Source organism: Carassius auratus, chromosome 24, assembly GCF_003368295.1.
Source record: "Carassius auratus strain Wakin chromosome 24, ASM336829v1, whole genome shotgun sequence".
Taxonomy (NCBI): Eukaryota; Metazoa; Chordata; class Actinopteri; order Cypriniformes; family Cyprinidae; genus Carassius; species Carassius auratus.
Window position 1 is genome coordinate 3141029 of NC_039266.1, and position 25161 is coordinate 3166189.

General features: G+C 35.6%; 1 protein-coding gene and 1 long non-coding RNA gene across 4 annotated transcripts; one reads left to right on the top strand and one right to left on the bottom strand.

Annotated features, from left to right (window-relative positions):
* Positions 1 to 802: 802 nt before the first annotated feature.
* Positions 803 to 25140, bottom strand: LOC113042105 (uncharacterized). 2 transcript variants are annotated; one of them, XM_026200691.1, is made up of 10 exons: positions 25029 to 25140; positions 11471 to 11551; positions 11050 to 11373; positions 10585 to 10914; positions 10103 to 10297; positions 9501 to 9626; positions 9302 to 9349; positions 6992 to 7198; positions 6818 to 6865; positions 803 to 1725 (listed from the first exon to the last, which is right to left on the bottom strand). In XM_026200691.1, the coding sequence occupies exons 2-10, from the start codon at positions 11505 to 11507 to the stop codon at positions 1442 to 1444; spliced, it is 1599 nt and encodes a 532-aa protein (XP_026056476.1). In that variant the 5' UTR covers positions 11508 to 11551; positions 25029 to 25140; the 3' UTR covers positions 803 to 1441. The 2 variants fall into 2 exon arrangements, with proteins under 2 accessions (XP_026056476.1, XP_026056477.1); XM_026200692.1 differs by lacking the exon at positions 25029 to 25140 and having other exon boundaries at positions 10133 to 10297; positions 11471 to 12926.
* On the top strand, positions 20128 to 23782 carry LOC113042106 (uncharacterized). Of its 2 annotated transcripts, XR_003275537.1 has the most exons (7): positions 20128 to 20772; positions 20872 to 20933; positions 21078 to 21112; positions 21263 to 21334; positions 22113 to 22140; positions 22350 to 22453; positions 23478 to 23782. It is a non-coding gene; the product is annotated as an uncharacterized LOC113042106 (long non-coding RNA). The 2 variants fall into 2 exon arrangements; XR_003275536.1 differs by lacking the exon at positions 22113 to 22140.
* Positions 25141 to 25161: the final 21 nt, after the last annotated feature.

The window sequence follows — 25161 nt, forward strand, 5'->3', positions numbered from 1 at the left end:
GGCTGTTGAAAAAAGCAAAAGCTGATGGAAAGGATCCATACCTCGCCATGCTTGATCACAGAAACACACCATCGCAAGGGATCAAAGCAAGCCCAGCACAGCGATTGTTCAGTAGGAGAACCAGAACTCTAATGCCTATGCATGACAACCTGCTACAACCAAAGATAATACACACCCGACAAGGACTGATTGAAAACAGGAACCGTCAGGCTGCATGTTATAACAGACATGCAAAAGATCTTGATCCGCTTAAACAAGGAGACAGAGTCCGTGTGCAACCTGAGGAGCATAACAAAACATGGAGAAAAGCGACAGTAATGAAATCTGTGGACTGCAGGTCTTATGACGTCCAGCTCGACTCAGGAAACATTTTGAGGAGAAATCGCCGACACCTCAGAAAGGACAAAGCCACAGAAGTAGAAAAAACAAAGACTTGTCAACCCGCAGAGGTGAACAGGGACTGTGTGACAGGCTCAAAACTTAGCACAGACAGTCCAGGGGTGACTATTACAAAGTCTGGAAGAACAGTGATTAGACCTTACTACCTTAAAGATTATGTACAGTAATCTACTAACGCTTATCTCTATATCCAGGGGATTTAGTATGTGTTTGCTTACAGTTACAGCTTGTATTAATATGTGAGAGAGAAGAGAAAAAAAAAAAAAAAAAAAAAAAAAAAAACTGAGAAAAAGAGGATGAAGAAAGCACTTTATTTTGGTATAAGACTTTTATTAATGTAAGGGAATATGCAGAAAAAAAAAAAAAAACATTGCAATTTCAGTAGGATAATGCAAAGACAATGTTAAGACATTAGAAATTTTATGTTGTGTAATTTTCATAATACAAAGTTTATAAGAATGTATATATGTTCTAAATTGCATTCCTTGAAGTTGTTCAAAACAGATTGTCTTTCAAGTTGTAAGATAACTAGAAAAAAAAAAAAGAGAAAGGATGTTGGGATGTTTATTGTAGCAGCACGGACTGTAGAGTGAGTGACACCAGTCATGTTATGTTGTCTTGCAGCTGATAGTGCTGACCGGTTTGTTGTGTTTAATAAAGTTAAGTGTACGCAACTATATTGGCGTTAACCGTCCATTCTATTTATATAATAGAATAGAATGAAACAGAAAAGAAAAGTGAGAGCATAGACAAATAAATCTACACGTTATGTACAGACAGACATAATTTTAGAAGTTCTATAACTGATTTTGAGTAATTTCATGCATAAAATGAATAAATGACTGAGGCATTTATATGGCGCTTTTATTGTGTATTGCCATACACCCAAAGCGCTTTACAATGAGGGGATCTCTACTCAATCATCCAGCAGTGTTCAGAATCCACTTGTGTGATGCGACGGCAGGCACATTACAATGTCTCTTTAACAACCCATGTTTAACCCTGATAACCTGTTGTAATTAATATAATATCTTATGTTTAATCACAAAATTTGGCATTTTTTCTCTTGTTTTTGTTGTGCTCTGTTTTCTGGTCTCTCTCGTGTGTTTCTTTGTGTTCTACTGCCTTCTGATGGTCTTTCTCTTTCTTGTATCTGTGGTTGTACAGCTGGGAAGGATCTCTCTGGCTCTGTGGCAACATTATCTTGTGTCCTTTGCATTGTTGCTCTTGGGTTCTCTTGTGCTTGTGTCCTGTCTCTTGTAGATGTAATTTCTGTTGATAATTCTCCTAGATCCTGTGTTTGTCGATCACTGCTCTCTCTTTCCACTGTAATATTAACATAAAAGTGAAAAAAAAACAAGACATAAATGACAAAAAAAAAAAAAAATCAGCTGCATTTTAGTATTGTAACTTTTTTTTGAATTGGGTATTTTGTCTGCACACTCCTTCATTTTGTGCATCTCCAGTATGCTATCATCACTAACTGAAAACACAAAATACTTTTTATATTTAGATAATGCCTTAAAGGGTTAGTTTACCCAAAAAAGAAAATTAGCCCGTATATTTCTCACCCTCAAGTCATCCTAGGTGTTAATGACTTTCTTTTTTCAGATGAATCCAATCGGACTTAAATAAAAAATAGTTTTTGATCTTTCAAACTGTTTAATGGCACAGTGGGTGGTGCAGTGCATCATACCAAAAGAGGTAAAAAAAAAAAAAATATGCCCATCCTTAATAAAACGTGTCTCACACTGAACAAAGTTGTCCTGTAGTGAATTTTAAAGAAAAATGATATTTAATCATAATATAATATTATACCAGCGCATGCGCAGTGCAGACCTCATACTCATTCGCCCAGAGCTGCTTCCATGTACAACTGTTGGCGCAAGCTACATTAAAGTAATTACTACATTTTGAATATGGATATTCTTCTTTTTCTGTGATAAACTTTTTTATTTGCATTTTATTTGTAACAAAACAACATCCATTAAAACAAGCCAAATAGGGAAGGAAGAGCAACAGACACATCAACAATTGTACAATCTGAGAAAAGAAAAACACCTTGCATTGATGGTACTAGGCCTAACCCTGTTCATTCGCGGTGCTGTACCTTCACTATTCTAAGGAGGCTGTGGATCCAAAATGTTTTTGCACATGTGTGGAGTAAACTAATTTTGTATTGTCTTCTTTGCAGCTGTAAAACCAGCAACCAACATTCTCTTCTTTTATAAAATTGTACAGGAGTTAGAATCGTCATTGAGAAGACATAAACGTGGATTAGACATGAAGTCACATGTCCATAGGTTGACAACAATTGGAAATTCCCAAAATTTGAAGAAAAGTACCTGCTAATACATAATTATGTATCCTCTATGGATGACTTTGAAATGGATAAGACAATAAACCAAGTTTTTAGAAGTTAAGACTTTCTCCCAGTCTACCAATAAATCAAAATCTGTTAATTCACAATTCCATATTAAAAGAAAGAGGTTTTGCAGTGTTATCATTAAAGGTCCCCTTCTTCGTGATTCCATGTTTTAAACTTTAGTTAGTGTGTAATGTTGTTGTTAGAGTATAAATAATATCTGTAAAATTCTAAAGCTCAAAGTTCAAGGCCAAGCAAGATATTTTATTTAACAGAATTCGCCCACAAAAAACGACCCATTTGGACTACAGCCCTCTAGTTCCTGCAGTAATGACATCACTAAAACAGTTTTTTGACTAACCTCCGCCCACATGAATACACAAACAGGGGGCGTGGTCTTGTTGCACTCCGACGGAGAAGAAGGAAGAGCTGCATTTGTGTTCGACATGTCGTTGAAACGCTGTTATTTTCATCTCTGAGTCCAATCACCTTTGTTTGGGCTTCCCAGGGACGCTGTACTTGGAGATTAATGGTTACAATTTATGTTTAACTCGGTTCCCGAAAATTATAATCCACATGTGAAACTATGTGCAGCACATTTTGCTGAGACAGTTTGCTGAGGACAAGTTCCTCAATCTCAATTAGTTTAATACCGGATTCGCAAAAAGATTATTCTTGAAAGATGGAGCATTTCCCTCTTTGTCTGGGGAAGGTGTTGTTTATGGACCACAACCGGTAAGTGTATTTTATTATTTAAGTTGGTGCGTTTAACAGTTTCTGTAACTTACTACACAAAGGGCAATGCTGTTTAGCTTTGTTAACTAGATGCTAGGGCTGTGCAAAAAAAACGAATGCGATGTTCATGCGCATCTTCGTCAGTAAAAAAGCTCATGTGATTATAAGTACATCTCCAGGACGTGCGTTCTAGCCCAATCTATCCCAATCGTTACCAGGAGGTCAGCCTGCTCTAAGCTGGTGTCGAATCACAACACAGGTACCGCTGGCCCAATCACAACTCGTTACGTATTTCTGAAGGAGGGACTTTATAGAACAAGGAAGTCATCAGCCCGTTTTTGTGACAGTGAAAACAGCGGTATACAGATAGGTGAATTGTGTGAAAAAAATACTGTGTTTTTTTACACGCGAAACATGAACCCGTGTTATATTGCACACTGTAAACACAATCAAAGCTTCAAAAAAGCGCGAAAAACGGGACCTTCAAGTTTACTACTTAAAGAAACAGATGGCCGACCAGAGGGTGGTGCAATCCAATCCCACATAGGATGAGAGGAAATGGGGGATGTCTAGGGAGCCCATAGTCCTTAAGAGAAGAACGTAACTTAAAAAAGACAAAATATGAGGATGAGCAAAATATTCTGGTTAACCAAATTTTGTTCTTAGTTCTTGAAATGAGCTCTTGTCCTTGGTTATCATATATGTCACCGCAAGTGTTAATGCCCAATGTAGACCAAGAGGGCTGGACAAATGGCCAATATATCCACATAAAAATGTAAAGTTGTGACATAAGGGTTTGTTGTTACAAAATTTGAAAGGTCATCCCATCAGACGTTCCACCCTTTTCCAGATCCTAATAGAATTGGCCACAACCGGGCCAAATGTATATTTATCATTTTTATTTCCTGTGCCAGCAAATAAAATATCTTGGAGGAATATGGATATTCTTCTTACAAAAACGCATTGATTCGTTACTGGAGGACTTTTTTCACCCCCTGGAGCTGTGTGAGACACTTTTTTATTGATGGCTGCTTTTTATTTAACTTCTTTTGGACTGATGCACTGCAACACCCACTGAGTGTCATGAAACAACTTGAAATATCAAATAAAATTTTTAAAATAATTCCAACTGGATTCATTTGACAGAAGAAAGTCATATACACCCAGAATGACTGGGTGAGTAATTTATGGGCTAATTTTCATTTTTGGGTGAATTAACCCTTTAAGCCTCACACAAACCTTAATGGACATTTAAGATTTTCATCAAGCTGTTATGTAGTAATTTTTTATGTAATTGGAATTATGTTGTGTAGTAATTTTGTATGTAGGATGTTGTTATGTGAAGTCTCAAAACTCATCCTTTCTAATCACCCTACAACTTGCCCGCTTGATCCTATTCCATCTCACCTCCTTCAAGCCATTTCTCCTGCAGTTGTACCTGCACTCACTCACAACATCAACACTTCCCTCCACACTGGTGTTTTTCCCTCATCATTTAGATAGGCACGTATAACTCCATTACTTAAGAAACCCACCCTCAACCCATCTCTTTTAGAGGACTACAGACCAGTTTCCCTTCTTCCGTTCATTGCAAAAACACTTGAACGAGCTGTGTTCAACCAAGTCTCTACATTTCTCACACACAACAACCTCCTTGACAGCAACCAATCTGGCTTCAGATGTGGACATTCAACTGAGACGGCCTTGCTCTCAGTTGTTGAAGCTCTAAGACTGGCAAGAGCAGAATCCAAATCTTCAGTACTTATCCTGCTTGAACTGTCCACTGCTTTTGACACGGTTAACCACCAGATCCTCCTATCAACCCTACTGGCAAAAGGCATCTCAGGAACCACACTTCAATGGTTTGAGTCTTACCTATCAGATAGGTCCTTCAAACTATCTTGCAGAGGTGAGGTGTCCAAGTCACAACATCTATCAACTGGGGTGCCTCAGGGCTCAGTTCTTGGACCACTTCTCTTCTCTGTCTACATTGCATCATTAGGTTCTGTCATTCAGAAACATGGCTTTTCATACCACTGCTATGCTGATGATACTCAACTCTACCTCTCATTCCATCCTGATGATTCGATGGTAGCTATTCGCATCTCAGCTTGTCTAACAGACATTTCTTCCTGGATGATGGACCATCACCTTCAACTAAACCTTGCCAAGACAGAACTGCTTGAGATTCCAGCAAATCCATTTCATCACAATTTCACCATCAAGTTAGGCAAATCAACCATAACTCCTTCAAAAACAGCCAGAAACCTTGGAGTTATGATTGACGATCAGCTGATTTTCTCAGACCACATTGCTAAAACATTCTGATCCTGCAGATTTGCTTTATTCAACATCAAGAATATCAAGCCCTTTCTTTCGGAACATGCTGCACAACTCCTTGTTCAAGCTCTTGTTCTGTCCAGGCTGGACTATTGCAATGCTCTCTTGGCAGGTCTTCCAGCCAATACTATCAAACTTTTATAATTAATTCAGAACGCAGCAGCAAGATTAATTTTTAATGAGCCAAAAATAATACACGTCACACCTCTGTTTATCAATTTGCACTGGCTACCAATAGCTGCTCGTATAAAATTCAAGGCATTGATTTTTGCCTACAAAACTACCACTGGCTCTGCACCCACCTAAATTTGTTACTTCAGACTTATGTGCCCTCTAGAAGCTTGCGTTCTGCAGGTGAACGTCCGCTTTATTGTGCCATCCCAAAGAAGCACAAAGTCCCTTTTACAGAGTTTTAAATTAAATGTTCCCTCCTGATTGAATGACCTCCCCAACTCAATCCGAGCAGCTGAGTCCTTAGCCATCTTCAAGAATCGGCTTAAAACACATCTCTTCCATCTTTATTTGACCCTCTAACTTTATCACTCACTATTCTAATTCTATTGTTAAAAAATATAACTACCTTTCTAATCTTTTTGTATTCTATTTTATTTTCATTAATTATGCAATTGTATGTGTGTGTGTGTGTGTGTGTGTGTATGTGTAAAGACCTCTAACACTAGCTTGCTCTATTCTTTTTTTATTCTATGTGTTTTCTTTATATTATATTATTTCCCATGCTATGTGTACTGTGTTAACTTAACTGAGACTTGTTATAGCAATTTTATATCATTTATTTTTGTTGTTTTTGATTGCTTCCACTGTTCTCATCTTTAAGTCACTTTGGATAAAAGCGTCTGCTAAATGAATAAATGTAAAATGTTATGTAGTATGTTTATCAAGCCATTGGCTGCTTGCTCCCTAAAGTGTAGGCAAAACACACTCATAAGACCTCTATGAACATTTAAAGTGGTATCTTACAGAGTGGGGGAATTCCTTCCATACTTTGTCCACGTCTTAATGTGGGACCTAAAATAGAGAAAGAAAGAAAAAGTTAGCTGTTAGTATGTTAATCAGAGGAAACTTTCCCATGTAGTTTAGACATGCCCAATTTATGTTTTAAATAATGTCTAGTTTTTCTTTGTGTTCTACTGCCTTCTGATTCTGATGGTCTTTCTCTTTCTTGTATCTGTGGTTGTACAGCTGGGAAGAATCTCTCTGGCTCTGTGGCAACATTATCTTGTGTCCTTTGCATTGTTGCTCTTGGGTTCTCTTGTGCTTGTGTCCTGTCTCTTGTAGATGTAATTTCTGTTGATAATTCTCCTAGATCCTGTGTTTGTCGATCACTGCTCTCTCTTTCCACTGTAATATTAACATAAAAGTAAAAAAAAAAACAAGACATAAATGACAAAAAAAAAAAAAAAAAAATCAGCTGCATTTTAGTATTGTAACTTTTTTTTGAATTGGGTATTTTGTCTGCACACTCCTTCATTTTGTGCATCTCCAGTATGCTATCATCACTAACTGAAAACACAAAATACTTTTTATATTTAGATAATGCCTTAAAGGGTTAGTTTACCCAAAAAAGAAAATTAGCCCGTATATTTCTCACCCTCAAGTCATCCTAGGTGTTAATGACTTTCTTTTTTCAGATGAATCCAATCGGACTTAAATAAAAAATAGTTTTTGATCTTTCAAACTGTTTAATGGCACAGTGGGTGGTGCAGTGCATCATACCAAAAGAGGCAAAAAAAAAAAAAATATGCCCATCCTTAATAAAACGTGTCTCACACTGAACAAAGTTGTCCTGTAGTGAATTTTAAAGAAAAATGATATTTAATTATAATATAATATTATACCAGCGCATGCGCAGTGCAGACCTCATACTCATTCGCCCAGAGCTGCTTCCATGTACAACTGTTGGCGCAAGCTACATTAAAGTAATTACTACATTTTGAATATGGATATTCTTCTTTTTCTGTGATAAACTTTTTTATTTGCATTTTATTTGTAACAAAACAACATCCATTAAAACAAGCCAAATAGGGAAGGAAGAGCAACAGACACATCAACAATTGTACAATCTGAGAAAAGAAAAACACCTTGCATTGATGGTACTAGGCCTAACCCTGTTCATTCGCGGTGCTGTACCTTCACTATTCTAAGGAGGCTGTGGATCCAAAATGTTTTTGTACATGTGTGGAGTAAACTAATTTTGTATTGTCTTCTTTGCAGCTGTAAAACCAGCAACCAACATTCTCTTCTTTTATAAAATTGTACAGGAGTTAGAATCGTCATTGAGAAGACATAAACGTGGATTAGACATGAAGTCAAGTTGTAGTAAAAATGCTAAAACAAAATTCATATGTCCATAGGTTGACAACAATTGTAAATTCCCAAAATTTGAAGAAAAGTACCTGCTAATACATATTTATGTATCCTCTATGGATGACTTTGAAATGGATAAGACAATAAACCAAGTTTTTAGAAGTTAAGACTTTCTCCCAGTCTACCAATAAATCAAAATCTGTTAATTCACAATTCCATATTAAAAGAAAGAGGTTTTGCAGTGTGATCATTAAGTTTACTACTTAAAGAAACAGATGGCCGACCAGAGGGTGGTGCAATCCAATCCCACATAGGATGAGAGGAAATGGGGGATGCCTAGGGAGCCCATAGTCCTTAAGAGAAGAACGTAACTTAAAAAAGACAAAATATGAGGATGAGCAAAATATTCTGGTCAACCAAATTTTGTTCTTAGTTCTTGAAATGAGCTCTTGTCCTTGGTTATCATATATGTCACCGCAAGTGTTAATGCCCAATGTAGACCAAGAGGGCTGGACAAATTACCAATATATCCACATAAAAATGTAAAGTTGTGACATAAGGGTTTGTTGTTACAAAATTTGAAAGGTCATCCCATCAGACGTTCCACCCTTTTCCAGATCCTAATAGAATTGGACACAACCGGGCCAAATGTATATTTATCATTTTTATTTCCTGTGCCAGCAAATAAAATATCTTGGAGGAATATGGATATTCTTCTTACAAAAACGCATTGATTCGTTACTGGAGGACTTTTTTCACCCCCTGGAGCTGTGTGAGACACTTTTTTATTGATGGCTGCTTTTTATTTAACTTCTTTTGGACTGATGCACTGCAACACCCACTGAGTGTCATGAAACAACTTGAAATATCAAATAAAATTTTTAAAATAATTCCAACTGGATTCATTTGACAGAAGAAAGTCATATACACCCAGAATGACTGGGTGAGTAATTTATGGGCTAATTTTCATTTTTGGGTGAATTAACCCTTTAAGTCTCACACAAACCTTACTGGACATTTAAGATTTTCATCAAGCTGTTATGTAGTATGTTTATCAAGCCATTGGCTGCTTGCTCCCTAAAGTGTAGGCAAAACACACTCATAAGACCTCTATGAACATTTAAAGTGGTATCTTACAGAGTGGGGGAATTCCTTCCATACTTTGTCCACGTCTTAATGTGGGACCTAAAATAGAGAAAGAAAGAAAAAGTTAGCTGTTAGTATGTTAATCAGAGGAAACTTTCCCATGTAGTTTAGACATGCCCAATTTATGTTTTAAATAATATATTTTAAAACAATCTGAAAGGTGCTTTCAGAACCACTGATCTGTTATTACCATGTAACGTAATAGTGGCTACGGAAGGAACATCCTTTGTCTCCAATTCTTGTATCAATCTATTCAGTCTCGCAATCTTTCTTTTTGCTTCCTTGATCTGTCTAAACAGCTTATCAAGTTGTTCGACTGCAGGAAATTACAAAAGATCAAGAGAATTGTTTTTTTAACATGTTATTCACAAAAAATTAATATTTAAAACTCAAACATTAGAAAAATATTTAACAATAAACTGCAAAGTTCACTCAAAAATAAAAATTTTAAAAGACCAAATTAAATCTGTTCATCACATAAAGTGATCATGTCTATCCAGTCACTTTAAACGAACTTTATGAATGTTTTGAGGGAACAGACTTTCAATTGAGAGAAAGAAATCTCTCAGATTTCATTAAAAATATCTTCTGTATCTGTGTTCTTAAGATGAAGAAAAAAATGGAAAATCATGAGGGTTGAGTAACTGATGACAGAATTTTCATTTTTGGGTGAACTATCACTTTCAATGTCACACAAACCTTGCAATATATTTATTTTTTTAAGTTATATTTTAGTATTATATGATCATCCTCAAACATTTAAATAACAACACACACTTGTATCAGACTTACTGTTATGTTGCATATTCTCTTTGTCCTTACCATGAGGAAATTGTATTTCTTTTAGACTTTTCTCTTTTAGATTTAATGGTTGTATTAAGTCATCAATTTCTTCAGGTTTACAAATCTCATCCATCTCTTCCAGAATTTTTCCCATGGTATTAGACAGATATTTATATTTCAAAGTATTCTCACTCATTTGAAGCTCTAAAATGAGTAAAATATCAGTGTAAACCCATTGTCACTTTATTACAGGCATATTTGAAAAGAAGATCTAAAAAAATCCAACATTTGCTAAATGCACAATATTTTAATAATATCTAAATGTTTAATATGCCAACTTAGTATAAATAAAGACATGGAAACATGAAAGTAACATTGGTATGTTGCCATGAAAAGCACTCCAATATGAACCCAATAAACAAAATATATTATCATTCAATGAACTGCAGAAATTAGCTAGAAAAGCAGCAAATGCAGTTCTTTTATTTTACCTCTCACATGTAAGTGAACTATTCCTGTCTTCTGATATCCATCCTTAATGACTGTGCATGTATATTCTCCTGAATCTGATGGTTGAACATTTCTCAAAGTCAATGAAAGATTTCCTCTCTCCAGCTCCTGGACGAACAAATTCACTCGGTTCTCATAGTTACTACATGTTTCTTTCTGCCCCTTATTATACTGATAAATGAGCTCTGTCCCTCTAAACCATCTGATGTCCATGGACACAGCACTGGTTTCAGATAATAGATGAACAGGTAGGACGACATCTTCTCCAGGATAAGCATATATAGTGCTATTAGGAACCTCCAGACTAATGACTGTAGTTGGAGAAAGAAATATATTGTCTGTGGCATGAATGGTACCCAATGAATTATGAACCAAATGAATTATGGTGCAAAAATAAACTGAAAAGTCTTTACTACTGTAAAAAATTTAACCTGAAAAATACTTACAGTTGACATGGAGAAAAATATATTCTTTTATTGCTTGATGTTCATGAATGACTTTACAAATATAAATGCCCCTCTGTGATGTTCTGACATCTCTGAGAATCAAAGATACATTTCCTTTGTGTAAATCTTCCAATGAGAGACTCACTCGACCCCCACAGCTCTCTATCATTTGTCCATCCTTATAATGACAGACCAGATCAGCTTTACTCCACCACTGGATCTCCATTGAAGCAGCACTGATAGCTGGTACAAGATTACATGACAGAACAGCATCATCTCCAGGTCTACAAAATATAATGTCAGATGGACAAACCAGAGACAATTCTGAGAGAGAGAAAAGAAACAATGAAACATTATTTATGTGTCGTTTTGTAATAGTGTTTAATGTACAGTCAAATTCAAATTACAGATCATTACTTGCCTTGATTGGTTTCTAAAAAAGGTTTAGCTTCAGCCATTTTTAATATTCTTGGAACTCTGAGACAGGATATCCACTGAAAGCCTAGAAAACAAACTACGAAAATGAATGTTTCAATAAAATATCTCCTATCATCTTATTTTGATGTAAATCTACTTTATAGCAAGCATAAAATACAGGTGAGAGTTAAATTGATTCAGTTCAAATTCTGTCAACCAAAACAGTGATAACACAAAAAGAAGTACAACTAAAAAGCATAATAAATGTAAATGCAATTCAGTTTTATGGACATAAACGGAAATTTAAATGTGAGACAAAATAATAAACAAAATAGTTGTGAGTTAAGCAATAATTGGAATAAATTTAATTTTGAAAACGTAATGCTTGATGTGTTATCAGGGCAATACTAGGATTTCATCATTTTAGCCCTTATGCGTAGCAAGAGACTATTGCACATGTGGTGCATCTTTGTAAATCAGCACCACAATATTACTATAGTAAGCCAAAAGTAGCCTATTATTTAGACTGATAATAAGTAGATAAAAAAAACCCTGTAAATTATATGATGTCTTTATGCAGTACAGTTCAAATCTGTGCAAATGTGTACTGTTTTAGTAAAAGAAAATTGTCATATTATTTTTAACAAACATTAATGTTTACTAGCTAAAAACATATTGACTCAACACTAAGGATTTTTTCTACTGTCCTGGTAAGAACAAATAAATAAATAACAAGGAATAGCACAAATACAATTACATACTTAGTCAAACAGTGAGTGATTGTCTTTTTCTTCTGTTGTTTTATTAACATTATCAACATAGGAAACAGAAGGTATGTGCTGTGACATTAAGACCTAATGCACAAATCCCTTATTATTGACCAGGCGGCAACCTCCCGCTCTCTCTCCTGAGGCCAACACAGAAGTGACTTAAACTGTAATTTGTCAACTGGCTGCTAGAGGCTGTCTCCAAAAGCGACATAAAAAAATTATGTGCCCAGCTACATCTGATTCAAATATTATGCTAATTAACAGCGAGCGGTGGTTTCAGACATTACAGTGCTTCACTCGTACAGACTCTTATTCTGTCTGAAAGAATGAAAAGACAGAGCTGAAGGTGGAGCGATTGAAGATGAAAAGCAATCAGATGAAAGCAGTGTTTCAGCTCCGCCCACAAGCGTGAATGAAATATTGAAGCCATAATCCAAAATCATCAAAACATACACGGACCAACTGTCTTGTCCATGTTCTCTCACTTGAATCATCTTCGTCTCATAACCTTCTGCAAGCCCCGCCTTGTTCACGCTACATGATACATACGAATTTTGCTACAATCATTGCGGGACATTGAATGAAAATGTAATCGTAAGTGTATTGACTGTAAGTGTTAATGCAATTAAGAAAAATAGCATTTGTATGATAATTTTGCCACAGTTTTTGCTTGAACATGTTATACATATCTAATCATTTCTGTAATATATTTTCATTTTAATTTTGCAACTTATAAAGCGTTAAAATTAGTATTCATTTTACATATTAAAACTAGTGTGTGAAATGGCAAATGAAAATTATGTAATTTAATTTTTATTTTCATTTTGCACCAAACGTTGCACAAATGTATTGGAAAATGTAAATGTAAATACAGAAATGCATTGCCATTTTACATATTGCATTGTCATTTTGCATATTACATTCCAAATTGAATATTGCTACTCATATGCTTCAAATTGAATATTGCTTCTCCTATGCTTCCATACAGATTAGTCCAGTGATTCTTGGATTGAAAATTACTGAACAGATAGGTTATTGTATGTACACATAAATGGTGTAGATTCTAAATTGCAGAGAATAGGTTGTGGAGTTCAGCAAGGCTCGGTGTTGGGACCTAAGTTATTTTTGCTCTATATTAATGCATTTGTAAGGTGTCTGATGTACTCAATTATGTCTTGTTTGCTGACAACAACGATGTTTATTGCTCAGGTCAAAATCTGGAAGAGTTGGTAATGGTAGTGGAGAGAGAACTGTGCAAACTAAAGAGCTGGTTCGACTCAAATAAATTATCTTTGAATTTATATTTAAAAAAAATTATGGTATTTAAAGCTGCAGTAGGTAACTTTTGTAAAAATATATTTTTTACATATTTGTTAAACCTGTCATTATGTCCTGACAGTAGAATATGAGACAGATAATCTGTGAAAAAATCAAGCTCCTCTGGCTCCTCCCAGTGGTCCTATTGCCATTTGCAGAAAGTCATCCGCTCCCGGTAAAAACAACCAATCAGAGCTGCGGTCCGTAACTTTGTTTGTGTTCAAAATGTAGAAAAATGTATATGATAAGCGAGTACATGAATCCATTTTCCAAACCGTGTTTTTAGCTTGTCCTGAATCACTAGGGTGCACCTATAATAAGTGTTTATATTCGGACTATTTTAGATTGCTTCCGGGGTACCGCGGCGGAGTAACCCAGTACCTTTGTGATTCTTCATAGACATAAACAGAAAGAAGTAGTTCTGGCTACGATGTTCTTCCACAAGACGCAAGCAGTTCTGTTTATTAACTGCTAGAGGGTCAAAAGTTACCAACTGCAGCTTTAATAATAAATTGACATATACATATACATATGAATCTAGAACTGCTCCAGTTTTTCTATTACAAAAAAATTACACAGTCTCCATATAATAAAATTCTATGACTTCTATAAACTCGTGTATAAGGCAAGACAACATACCCTCCCCTCAGTCCTTGCTAGCTATGTTCAGCTTGAGAGACAGTAATTACGACCTTAGAGGGACATATATGTTTAATATACACTATATTATAGAACCAATTTAAGAAGAAACTGCCCATCAAATAAAGGTGTTCAACTTTGGAATAGCTTTTCCGATGAGTTAAAAAAAGACTAGTTCATTAACACAGTTTAAAATACTTTATAAAGGATTGGTAATGAAAAGATATACTGAATAGTGATGATAATGTTAGCAGTAGTAGTGATGATAATAACAATAATAATAATAATAATAATGCATGTTCTTCTAAATACACATTGAGCATATCCTATATTGTCATATTAATGTAAATTAGTTCTGCTTGTGTGGAGTTAAAGGTAGGCATAATAAGATTTAGTTTCAGCCTACACTTTTTTTGGCAAAAAGAGTATAAAAATCTTGTTTTTTGATGATTTTGTAATTATTTTATTTTGTATGGTTATGTATGTGTACATGCATATGTACCATTGTATGTATGTATCTGTAAGTCTCATGCAATTTTGCTTGTTGACCAAAAAAAAAAAAAAAAAAACGTTACAAAATTAGAAAGTGATATATGGCCCAAATCAGGCTATGATCTAGCAGCATATTATGTGACCCATGATAAACAAGATAAATACAATATTGCATGATAATGGTTAATTGATTACATAAATTTTTAATGAAGTGTAGCATTGTTTAAATATAGTATTTTTAACCCCTTTCTAGGCACCTCGTTTTTTGGCATGGAGACAGAAATGACATACCCAAAATAAAAAGGTTTCTGCTCATGATTCTTTCTGACTAGATACATATTCAACATATGTTCACAAAGCTGACACTTTAAAGTTTACTGTTCAGGAATCAGAATCACTCAGACTGTTATGATAATAGAGATATATAAGCTCAAACATAAAAACAAAAATAAAAATATTAAAAACATATTTTAAATGTATTTAAAAATGTATTGATGTAAGATATGAGTTTAGAAATAGAGTGTAGCTAAAGCCACAAGTCTTTCAAAACTTCATTAGAAATTTCATAATCTAATCTGTAAAACTGCGAATTTTATTAAATATTTTCTAAGGCCATGTCATGTGTGTTTTTAGAGAAGGCTAATCAGATTGATTTATGGCCCTTGTCATCTCTGTGAGATCTCACATGTAAACACTGCTGTGCTCTTTGTGTATGTTTCACTGTTGAAAACTGCCCGAATCATGATTGTATTGTTCTCACCAAACGGTTCTTTCACACCTCCGCCAAGTATGACACATTATCCGCATTATTCTTTTATCATTATTCTTTTGTTTTTATTCCACCTTTATTAGCCTTGATTGTGGTTTTTCAGGCTTTACAAAGACACAAAGCAGCGATCTCACTTCAGTCTCTCTTTGCATTTAGCCCTTATTTATCAAAAGTCTTACTATAAAAATACAACAAAAATTTTTCCTACGACCTTACGTGAATTATTGTGACAAAAATGCATTATGAAGAAGAAAAGCACCTGCTATTAGTAGCATTGGTGCTAGCGTTAGCATCAAGCTACATCTGACAATTTATGAAATTATTAGTACACTTTTACTCAAAACTCACTTTAAACGCCGATCGAGTGTTTATAATAACTTCCTTTAGCGATCAGGGGTGGAATTTTGTCGTGTACTGTTGTAAAAATATGTTATTTGCCTTTTTCATCGCTGCACAAGTTAGCATTTCCGATGTACATTTTCGATTTTTTTTATAAAAACGCCCCAGACCTCAATAAATTCTCATACCAAGCTTTACTATCGTAATCGCGGGTTTATTATTCGGATATTTCGTGTGTACAGAGGTGTTTCAGTGTTGTTTTGGCCAGATAACTACCAGGAAGTGTGCAGGAAGCATGTGACATGATGAGGCGGTGTCCAGATATTACACTCTCAGATTGACACTGGCAAGGCCCAATCAGAGTCTGAGCCACACACAGCACGAGCTGTGACCACTGCGCACACACACAGATCGCTGGGAGAGGCTGTTTATCATCAGATCGCGTAAATCCATGGAAAATGAATAGAAATGACGATTCTGTCTGAAGAAATATGAAGTAAACATCTGTAAATATATCCATATATCTCCGCAGATATGCATCTTTAGTCTATAAATCCTTATTGACGCTGTTCAGTGAGTCTATGTGAACACAAATAAACCGCTACAGACGTGATTGAATATGAGTGAGTGGTGAATTTCTATTCAAAATATGGCATAATACGGATTTATTATTTTGCACTTCTGACATAAATCACTAAATATCTGTCACTGCAACAATGTTTTATCAAAATATTGGTCAAATATCGAAGCTTTAAACTTTCAATTGATGCACAGTTTGTACAGATGAAGTAAGACAGTGATGTTTAATGTGCTGTGAAAGTGAAACAATAATAAACTGGGGCCGTCGGCGATGTTTGCACGTAAAGGGGTTTTAATGAAAATCAAAACAGAATGAAACATTATCATTTCAAAACTAAACAAATCAGTAAATCAGTCAACTGCATTAAACTGTACTTAATTATAATTTTATTACATTTTATATTATTATTTTTTTGGTACAAATAATCTTAGAATCCTTAAATGAAGAGAGAGAAAGAGAGATCATTTAACCATTATCATGTAGTATTTACAGTGCCCTCCATAAGTATTGGAACAGTAAAGACAAAATTGTTCTGTTTGCTGTGGAGTCAAGAAATCTGTAAATATGATTAAAAAATGAATATGAGACAAAACTACAGAATGTCACAATTTATTATTGGGTGATTCAACACAAAGATATTTAACCAACTGAGCCACAGATCTCTCTCCATGCTACCAAGCAGCCCATCTCCGCCATGGGCAGGACTATGGCGGCCATGGTGGTAGCAGAGAGACATCTGTGGATGAACCTGGCAGACATCAGGATGAAAGAAAAGGCTCCGTTGAGACGGTGATCTGCTTTCAGATCCTTCATTCCTCGAAGGTCCAGGTCTGACCCCAAACAACATAGGGGTCCTGGCCTGTCTCGATCTGAGGATCAAAGACGAGCACAGAAGGCTAGTGTAGCGACCCACGCTCCTCCCCCACCTGTGGGCAGGGGTAAGAGGAATCGTGGGTCACGAGGAGGTAAGCAGGGCCGTAGGGATGTGATCCAGACGAGGCAGCGTTCTGAGTCTGAATCGGAGTGATACCTATGTATCTAATCTTTCCCTTTGGGTTTTTTTTAACTTCTGCTTTTATCCTCCCCTTCCTAATTCCCCTGTAACCACCAGCTCTCCACCTGATCGAGGTTAGGTGGAAACCTCTCACATAACAGTCTCCTATGCTGGACCTATAATGTTTTTGGTTGGTTCTATGTTCATAGCAACCACCCTACTGATGGTCCGGACTAAAAGGAGGCGCCCCTTGTGCGGGGCTCCAGCGCAGGAGGGTAGGTATGTATGTAACCCTTTCTGTATTGCTGGTGGTTACGTGTCTACTAATAAACTCTGTGAGTTTCCTTTGCAGTGCTCAGTTACAGTGTTTACTAAACACTCGCCAGCACCAGCCATCTGGCTTCATGTTCTGGTATTAGGCGGCTGAGATCACAGGTTTCCATGGGAGATGATTCCATGATTAGACCTTGGTTCCTTGGGCTCCATTCAGCCAGTGTGTATTTGTTTATACACTTCAAGCATCGCTTCCCTCAACATGAGAGGCTATTTGGGCGATTCTCGTGGTAGTTTAGCAGCACTCCCCTTTTCCAAGAAGGGTCGCCTATGAGTGCGCTACTCTGAATTCTGAGTTCTCCTCTCATATTAGATTGAGTTCTCTGTTATTCCCCCAGAGCGCTTCAGCATTATTTCCAAAGATTGAGTTGATGACTCTCAAACATACTGTTTTGAGATGCACCATTCCATCTATGAGCTGGCAAGACTTAGAATAAAATGCGAAGTTCCTAGCCCTTTAAAGGAATCTTCCCTGACTCCAAGCCTTCAGCTCTACCCCGGGCCGAGGCCCTAACGATTAAGTTCCCTGCCATGCGTCGGACACAAGCTTCAGACGAAGAATTGGATGACGTGTTCTCCTGGTGCCTGTTTATAGTCGCACTGGTAGTGACATCAGAGGCTGTTGCCGGTTTTTTCAATGTAAGCTTCAGACACGGGTCACGATGAGGTTTTCCCCATAGGTTTTCCCTACTCAGGGAACCATGGTTACATTCATAACCTGAGACGTTTGTCATTGTTGTAAGTTAGATGAGTCCTGGTAGGAATCCTCATATCCTCACAGAAACTGATATATGATGTTACAGTCTCTGTGAGCGTGTCCAGATTGGTAGCAGCAGCTTCAAAAACACTCCAATCAATAACAACGTAAATTATGCCCTGCTCCTAGCACTACTTATATTCTGCCATAGAGGACAGCAACTGCAATTTATCGTCATTTGGACTACTGTGGTACTGCTCATTGACACATCTGCAATGAATTCTTATGTTTGAGTTAGGTATGTATCTGTTACGTTTCTCTTATAGACTGTATACTTTATACGCTCACTCTTTATTGGTTGATTTGTTCTTTATAAAAAAAATTATAATAATTCAATGCAATACATTTTTGTTGTATAGATTCATGATTTGTAGCTTTTAAGTCTGATTTTCTATTCAGTTTAATGTACTTTATTGGCATAGTTTGTGTGTGTAAATTACCAAAGCATGTCACACAATGAATAATGACGATTATAGTAATACACAATGCAATAATAGGAAATATTAAGATTCTGTATTGGGTCTGGGCTATATAAGGCTCAAGTCTGGCTCAGATTTTGGTATTCCGGTTTACTTAAGGCTGAGAATTGTACCAATAATAAAACCTGTTTTGGCCCAGTTCAGGGCCGTCATTCTTTGCGGCACTTGGGCCGAGGAAAAGTGATGCAGTCTAAGTGGCTTTCGGTGTGCATGCTTGAGGTGTGGTCTGCACACAGGAATGATCCATCACAGTGCGCAAGTACCGCATCAAGTTATCTTTCTTGCACTTGAATGGCTTAAAAATCACTTGATTTTTGAAAAGACCTAAAAACTTGAAAATTATAAACTTTCATGAGGAAGCAGCATTGGCCCGATCATTCGAATAGGTAATCAGTCCCCCTGAAGCCCCCCTTAAAAAGGGTCTAAAACCGCCCCTGGCAATCATAACATCCCACCAATACTTCTCACCAGTTATCATGAATTCATTTCCAGATATATATTTCGTCAATTAATGAAATCAAAACAGCTTGTTTTTTGACTTTGCATATTTTACGTTTTCCTTTCTGAGTTTTAGCATTGGTCTGTAAGTCAGTAGAACTATTTGAAAAATATTGAATCCACTCATGAAGTTCAAAACAAACAAGTTAAAGTTTCACAAAATCTATTCAAATGAAAATATTTTAGCAAAGTAAACAAAGCAATTCAATGTTGTATGTAAAAAAAAAATCCATTATAAATTCACATTTTTGTATTTAAAATGGCAGATTAGCCTCCAAAATCAAACAATAAAAATTAGTTTAAAAACTCCTACACGAGTTTATAGACCCTAGCAAGAAATTGAACAGTAGAAGCAACAAGTAGAAGATATAAACCTAAATCAGGCAATTACTGCCCCCTACTGAGAAAACAGATAGACAGCAAACACACTTTCACTTTGTCTGGCCGTAGATATATTAAAAACAAATAAGGAAGGTGCCAAAACGCTAAAAGTTACTCAATTACTGATGTTTAAATAGCAATGATTAAATATCCATTTCAATCATAGGAAATTCTGGGAATGAATTCATGACAGCGAGAAGTATTGGTGAATTTGGATAATTTAATATATATATATATATATATATATATATATATATATATATATATATATATATATATATATATTTTTTTTTTTACAAAAGATCTTTCATGGGGGAATATTTGTCAGTCTAAGTATTTTAAAATATCGAAACGCAATTTAAGTCCCAACACGGCCGGTTTAACAAATCGAAAAACAGACTAGGACCCACCCAGCACCAGACGTCATTTGGACGTCGTTTTCTGGTCTAAATCAAGTCGGCCCGTCATGGCCATCTTTTAGACCAAAAAGCGACGTTGAAAATTGGTCTTCATTTGGTCCGTCGGATTTGGTCCAAATTAAGCCCAAAAAGCGACGCTGAAAATTGGTCTTCGTTTGGTCCGTCGGATTTGGTCCAAATTAAGCCCAAAAAGCGACGTTGAAAATTGGTCTAAGATTGGTCCGTCGGATTTGGTCCAAATTAAGCCCAAAAAGCGACATTTAACGTCTTTTTTTTAAATTTAGGCCAAAAATAGGTGTAAATGGGCTTTAGTCCAAATTTAGCAGAAAAAAACTTTTATTTCGCACCACAAAGCCATTAACATAAATTAGTGAAGAAATATATTAGACATGTCTGAAGCACTGTTAAATATATTTAAATATATTTTGAAAACACTTGATGGTCACGCGCTGTACTGGAGTCACCATGGAAACGGGGCTCAGCTCAACCGTCAAGCAGCTGCAGACGCTGTCTCTCGTGGTTGTTTTCACTAATTTCAGGTAAGTTTAATCCCTAAATTACACAAATGTTACATAAAAGTGTCCCTGAAACTTTCTTTCATGTAAATGACACGCTTTCGTTGAAAATGTACTTTATAGAAATGGTCAGTGTCTTCAGAAAAAGTCCGTTAGCATCTCAACTGTAATGCTAACTACAAGAGGTACGTTAACTTTATGTGCATTTTTCACAATATATTTCGCCTACATCAGCATGAATCTGTAATTTTCCTATATATGTGTGTTTATATAAGATTTTCATAATATATGTGTGTGTGTGTGTGTGTGTTTGTTTGTTTGCCTGTTAGTTATTTTGATGTCCACACTGTAAGAGTATTAATCGGTTAGTAAACCCCTTTTTTGTATAACGTTAATCTGTAAATTAATTCTTTTCTGCATTTCACCTCTGCTATAGTTTATTTATAATAAACATGGCATTGTATAATAAATATTGTTTAGACAGATTGACAGAATGACAATGTTTATGTTCTAGATTCTTCCATGCTGATGGCCATGCATGTATCCAGCTGAAGAACATTTTTAGACATTATGAAACATATAACTAGTAAGTAATACCTCAAACATACACTATTATTCAAACGTTTAAGGGTCAGATTTATCATGTATTTACATTTACATTTATTCATTTAGCAGACTCTTTTGTCCAAAGCGACTTACAGATGAAGACAGTGGAAGCAATCAAAAATAAGAAAAAGAGCAATGATATATAAGTGCTATAACAAGTCTCAGTTAGGTTAACACTGTACACGTAGCATGGGATTTTAAATAATATAATAAATAAAGAGAAAACAGATAGAATTTAAAAAAAAAGAGTAGAACAAGCTAGTTAGAGGTCTTTACACACACATACACACACACACACACAATTGCATAATAAATGTAAAGAAAATAGAATACAAAAAGATTAGAAAGGTAGTTAGATTTTTTTTAAGAATAGAATTAGAATAGTGAGTGTTAAAGTTAGAGGATCAAATAAAGGTGGAAGAGAAATAGAAAATATTTAAAAATGTATTTAAAATAAATATTTTATGCTCACCACTGCTGCATTTATTTGATTAAAATACAGTAAAATAGTAATATTTGAAATTACTAGGGGTGTCCTTGACTAAGGTTTTTTAACTGTCGAATCATAATTTTTGAATCTTGCCGATATTAGACTGATAGGCTAATCATATGTTTGGGGCAGAATACACTGAGTCAAGTCAGACATTCGACAGTTATAATTACTGATCTTAACACACTAGTAAAATGTGTAATGAACACCTCGCAGATACAAACGGGGTAAATAATAGTTCATCATTGATGGATCTTTTCTATTTCAGAGACTGAAAATCATTGATAAACCACAAGGTAATTGTGAATAAACTTATTGCAAGAGGAATAATAAGAAGAAAAGAAAATGCATGTGTGATTTAATATTGCTTCTTATTTTTCAGTGTTGAAAGTTCTTTCTTGTCATCTTTGTGCATTTTCAGATGTTGTGCATATTTATGGATCAAATTATTTAACGTTGTTTAACTTTTTAACATTATAATATTGGTTGTCTTCTCTTTTTTCAGAGTTTAGCTCCAACCCCAGTTAAGCAGACCTGAGCAGCTGATCAAGGATCAGCAGAAACTCTGCAGAACGGTGCTCCTCCAGCCCAGGACTGGACACCAGTGTTGTAAGTCATTCCCTCTTTATAGTGCATGTTCAGAACATATTGCAGGAGATCTCAACATTGTCTCTCAAGGTCCACTTACATGCAGAGTTTTACACCAACCTAGTGCAGTGCACCTGAACACATTAATCAAGGTCTTCAGTTTTGCTAACTGTAAGTCACAAACAGGTGAGTGTGATCAGGTGTGGACGTAAACTCTGGGGCTGAATCACTCTGGTCCGTTGCTCAGTACTCAGTGGTGAAGGGCTGCCTCAATCACTATTTTCTTTTTACGGTGCACTGATAATTCGCTATAAGATTACACGTAATAGATTTTAAAACACAAACCAATAATATATTTCAACATAAACATATCACTAGACAGGTAATGTCTAATCTAGTAAACATTTCCAATTAATTTATGAATTAAATCTTGCACATACATGTAATAAAGTATTCATCATAATGTGCTGTAAATAGCATTAAAAGAAAGATATCAGTTTTACTGTTGTGCATTAATGTCAGTAGTGATGTTGTACAATGAGGACAGAAATAGTCACCAGTGTATAGTGAACCACAGTGCTTACCAGTACCTACATTTGTGTACACAATATATTCACAACTTGGCAAACTGTGAAGCTGATTGAGACGTAAACTCTGCATGACAGTGGACCTTAAGCCAAGCATATGTCTCTGTAGGAAAGTAATGGGAGTTACCAGATCAGGGTGTTTTTAGACCATGATACCTGATTGGCTGACATCATAGTGACGGTAGGTTTAGGGTGGGGTTAGGTAAGGGGGATCATTTTCATTGCATGATTTAGAAACACCCAGCAGTTTGAATACACACACTAAGTCATAAACGCCCACTTTTACTCTGCAGAGACCTAAGTCTCACCTTAATGGCCAGAGCTGACAACCCCTGATATACTGATTAGTTAATAATCCCTCATGAAGAACGAGTACACTTTAATTTGTACATTTTGGACAACCATTGTTTTTGAATTATTCATTTACATTTTAGTTACTGTTTTCCTTCTCACTTTAGATGCTAGAGAAAAAACAGCGAGGCTCCAGCATTCAAAGTGGAAACATCTGCCGTGGCTCATTCATCCAGAATTGGGATGGAGGAAGGAGCAGAAGATCAGAGATCAGGCAGAGATCTACTGGTGCCCCTGTGGGAACCCCATTTACCTAATGTGTTTTTTAAACCAAAGATTTTCCTCACTCATCTTCATGTTGTTCCAAGCCAGACTTTTTTTGAAACATAAATGCAGAACTTTTTAATGAAATCTGAGAATTATTTTAAATATAAAATAACGCATTCACACAAGCACCATGATGCATCAGTGTTGCATTGGCCTGAGAGCTGGCGCTTTTGTGAAAATCCATTGGGGAGTCATAATTTCAGAATAGATTATTTTTGCTGTTGTTGTTGTTTTGCGTACACAAGGCATCTGTTAAAAACATATCTTAATTTGTGTTCTGCAACATGGTTTGGGGCAACATGAGGGTAAGTAATTAATGACAGAATTTACATTTTTGGTTGTTCTAATGTTATAATTGGTCATAGTTTATTGTCTTGAAAAATTATATTAATACAGAAAGATGGATTAATTTGATAAGTTTATAGTAAAGACTTTTAAATTGATAAAAAAAATCTATATAAATACTACTCTTTTGCAAGGTCTATTAAAAAAATACTGACAAATGTAATGGTTTCCACAAAATATTTGGCAGCACATCGGTTTTAAACATTGATAATAATCAGAAATGTTTCTTGAGCAGCAAATCAGTATATTATAATGATTTCTGAAGATCATGTAACACTGAAGACTGGAGTAATTGTGTTAAAAATTTCAGTTTACAGGCATAAATTACATTCTACAATGCATCCACATAGAAAACAATTATTTCTGTAGTTATATTTCACAATATTACTGTTTTTAAGGTCTGTTTAATCAAAGGAAGCTTAAGATGTGATCAAGATTTTACATGAAAGATGTAATGTGTCAATAAATGTGTCAATATACTGTGAATTGTCTTATTTTAACTAATTAGGAATATGACAAATAATTCATGGTTGTAATTAGGTCTGGAAAAGACGTCTTTTCACCTTAAACTTTTCAACCACATTTAAACGTAATTTGGACGTCTATTTATAGACGTCTTTTTGACGACATGAAAAAGACGTCGTTTCACCTTTCACTTTTCAACTAAATTTTGACGTTGTTTAGACGACTGCCAATGACGTCTTTTCGACGTCTTTTCAACGAGTTTTTGCTGGGTGGTGAGATTCTAAGTATTTTAACTTTCACTTTCACTTAGGCCTACAGTGTTTAGAGAAATAACCCCGTAAATGTTATATTACTTAACTTTTCACGAATCCCATGAATCTGGCACATTAACAACACTGAATATTCTCTTTCAATGTATAAGAATCCTAAGTATTACAGTAGGATAAGATTAATCTATTGCTGATAGACGGCCATTAATAGAACAGTCAACGTCACCCAACATCGGACTTTGTTATAACTCATTGAAATAAGAGACTTTGACAAATATGAAGACAGCAAAGAGAGAGAAAGTTTTTTCTGACCTTATTCTCTCGTCTTCCAAACCAATTTGTGTCCAAGTGAAGTAGCTGTACTGAATCCTAATCAAAAGATCAACTTATCTGAAATCTCGCAGACGGCTCAGGATATGTTTCAGCAGCGAGCACCCGTTGTTTG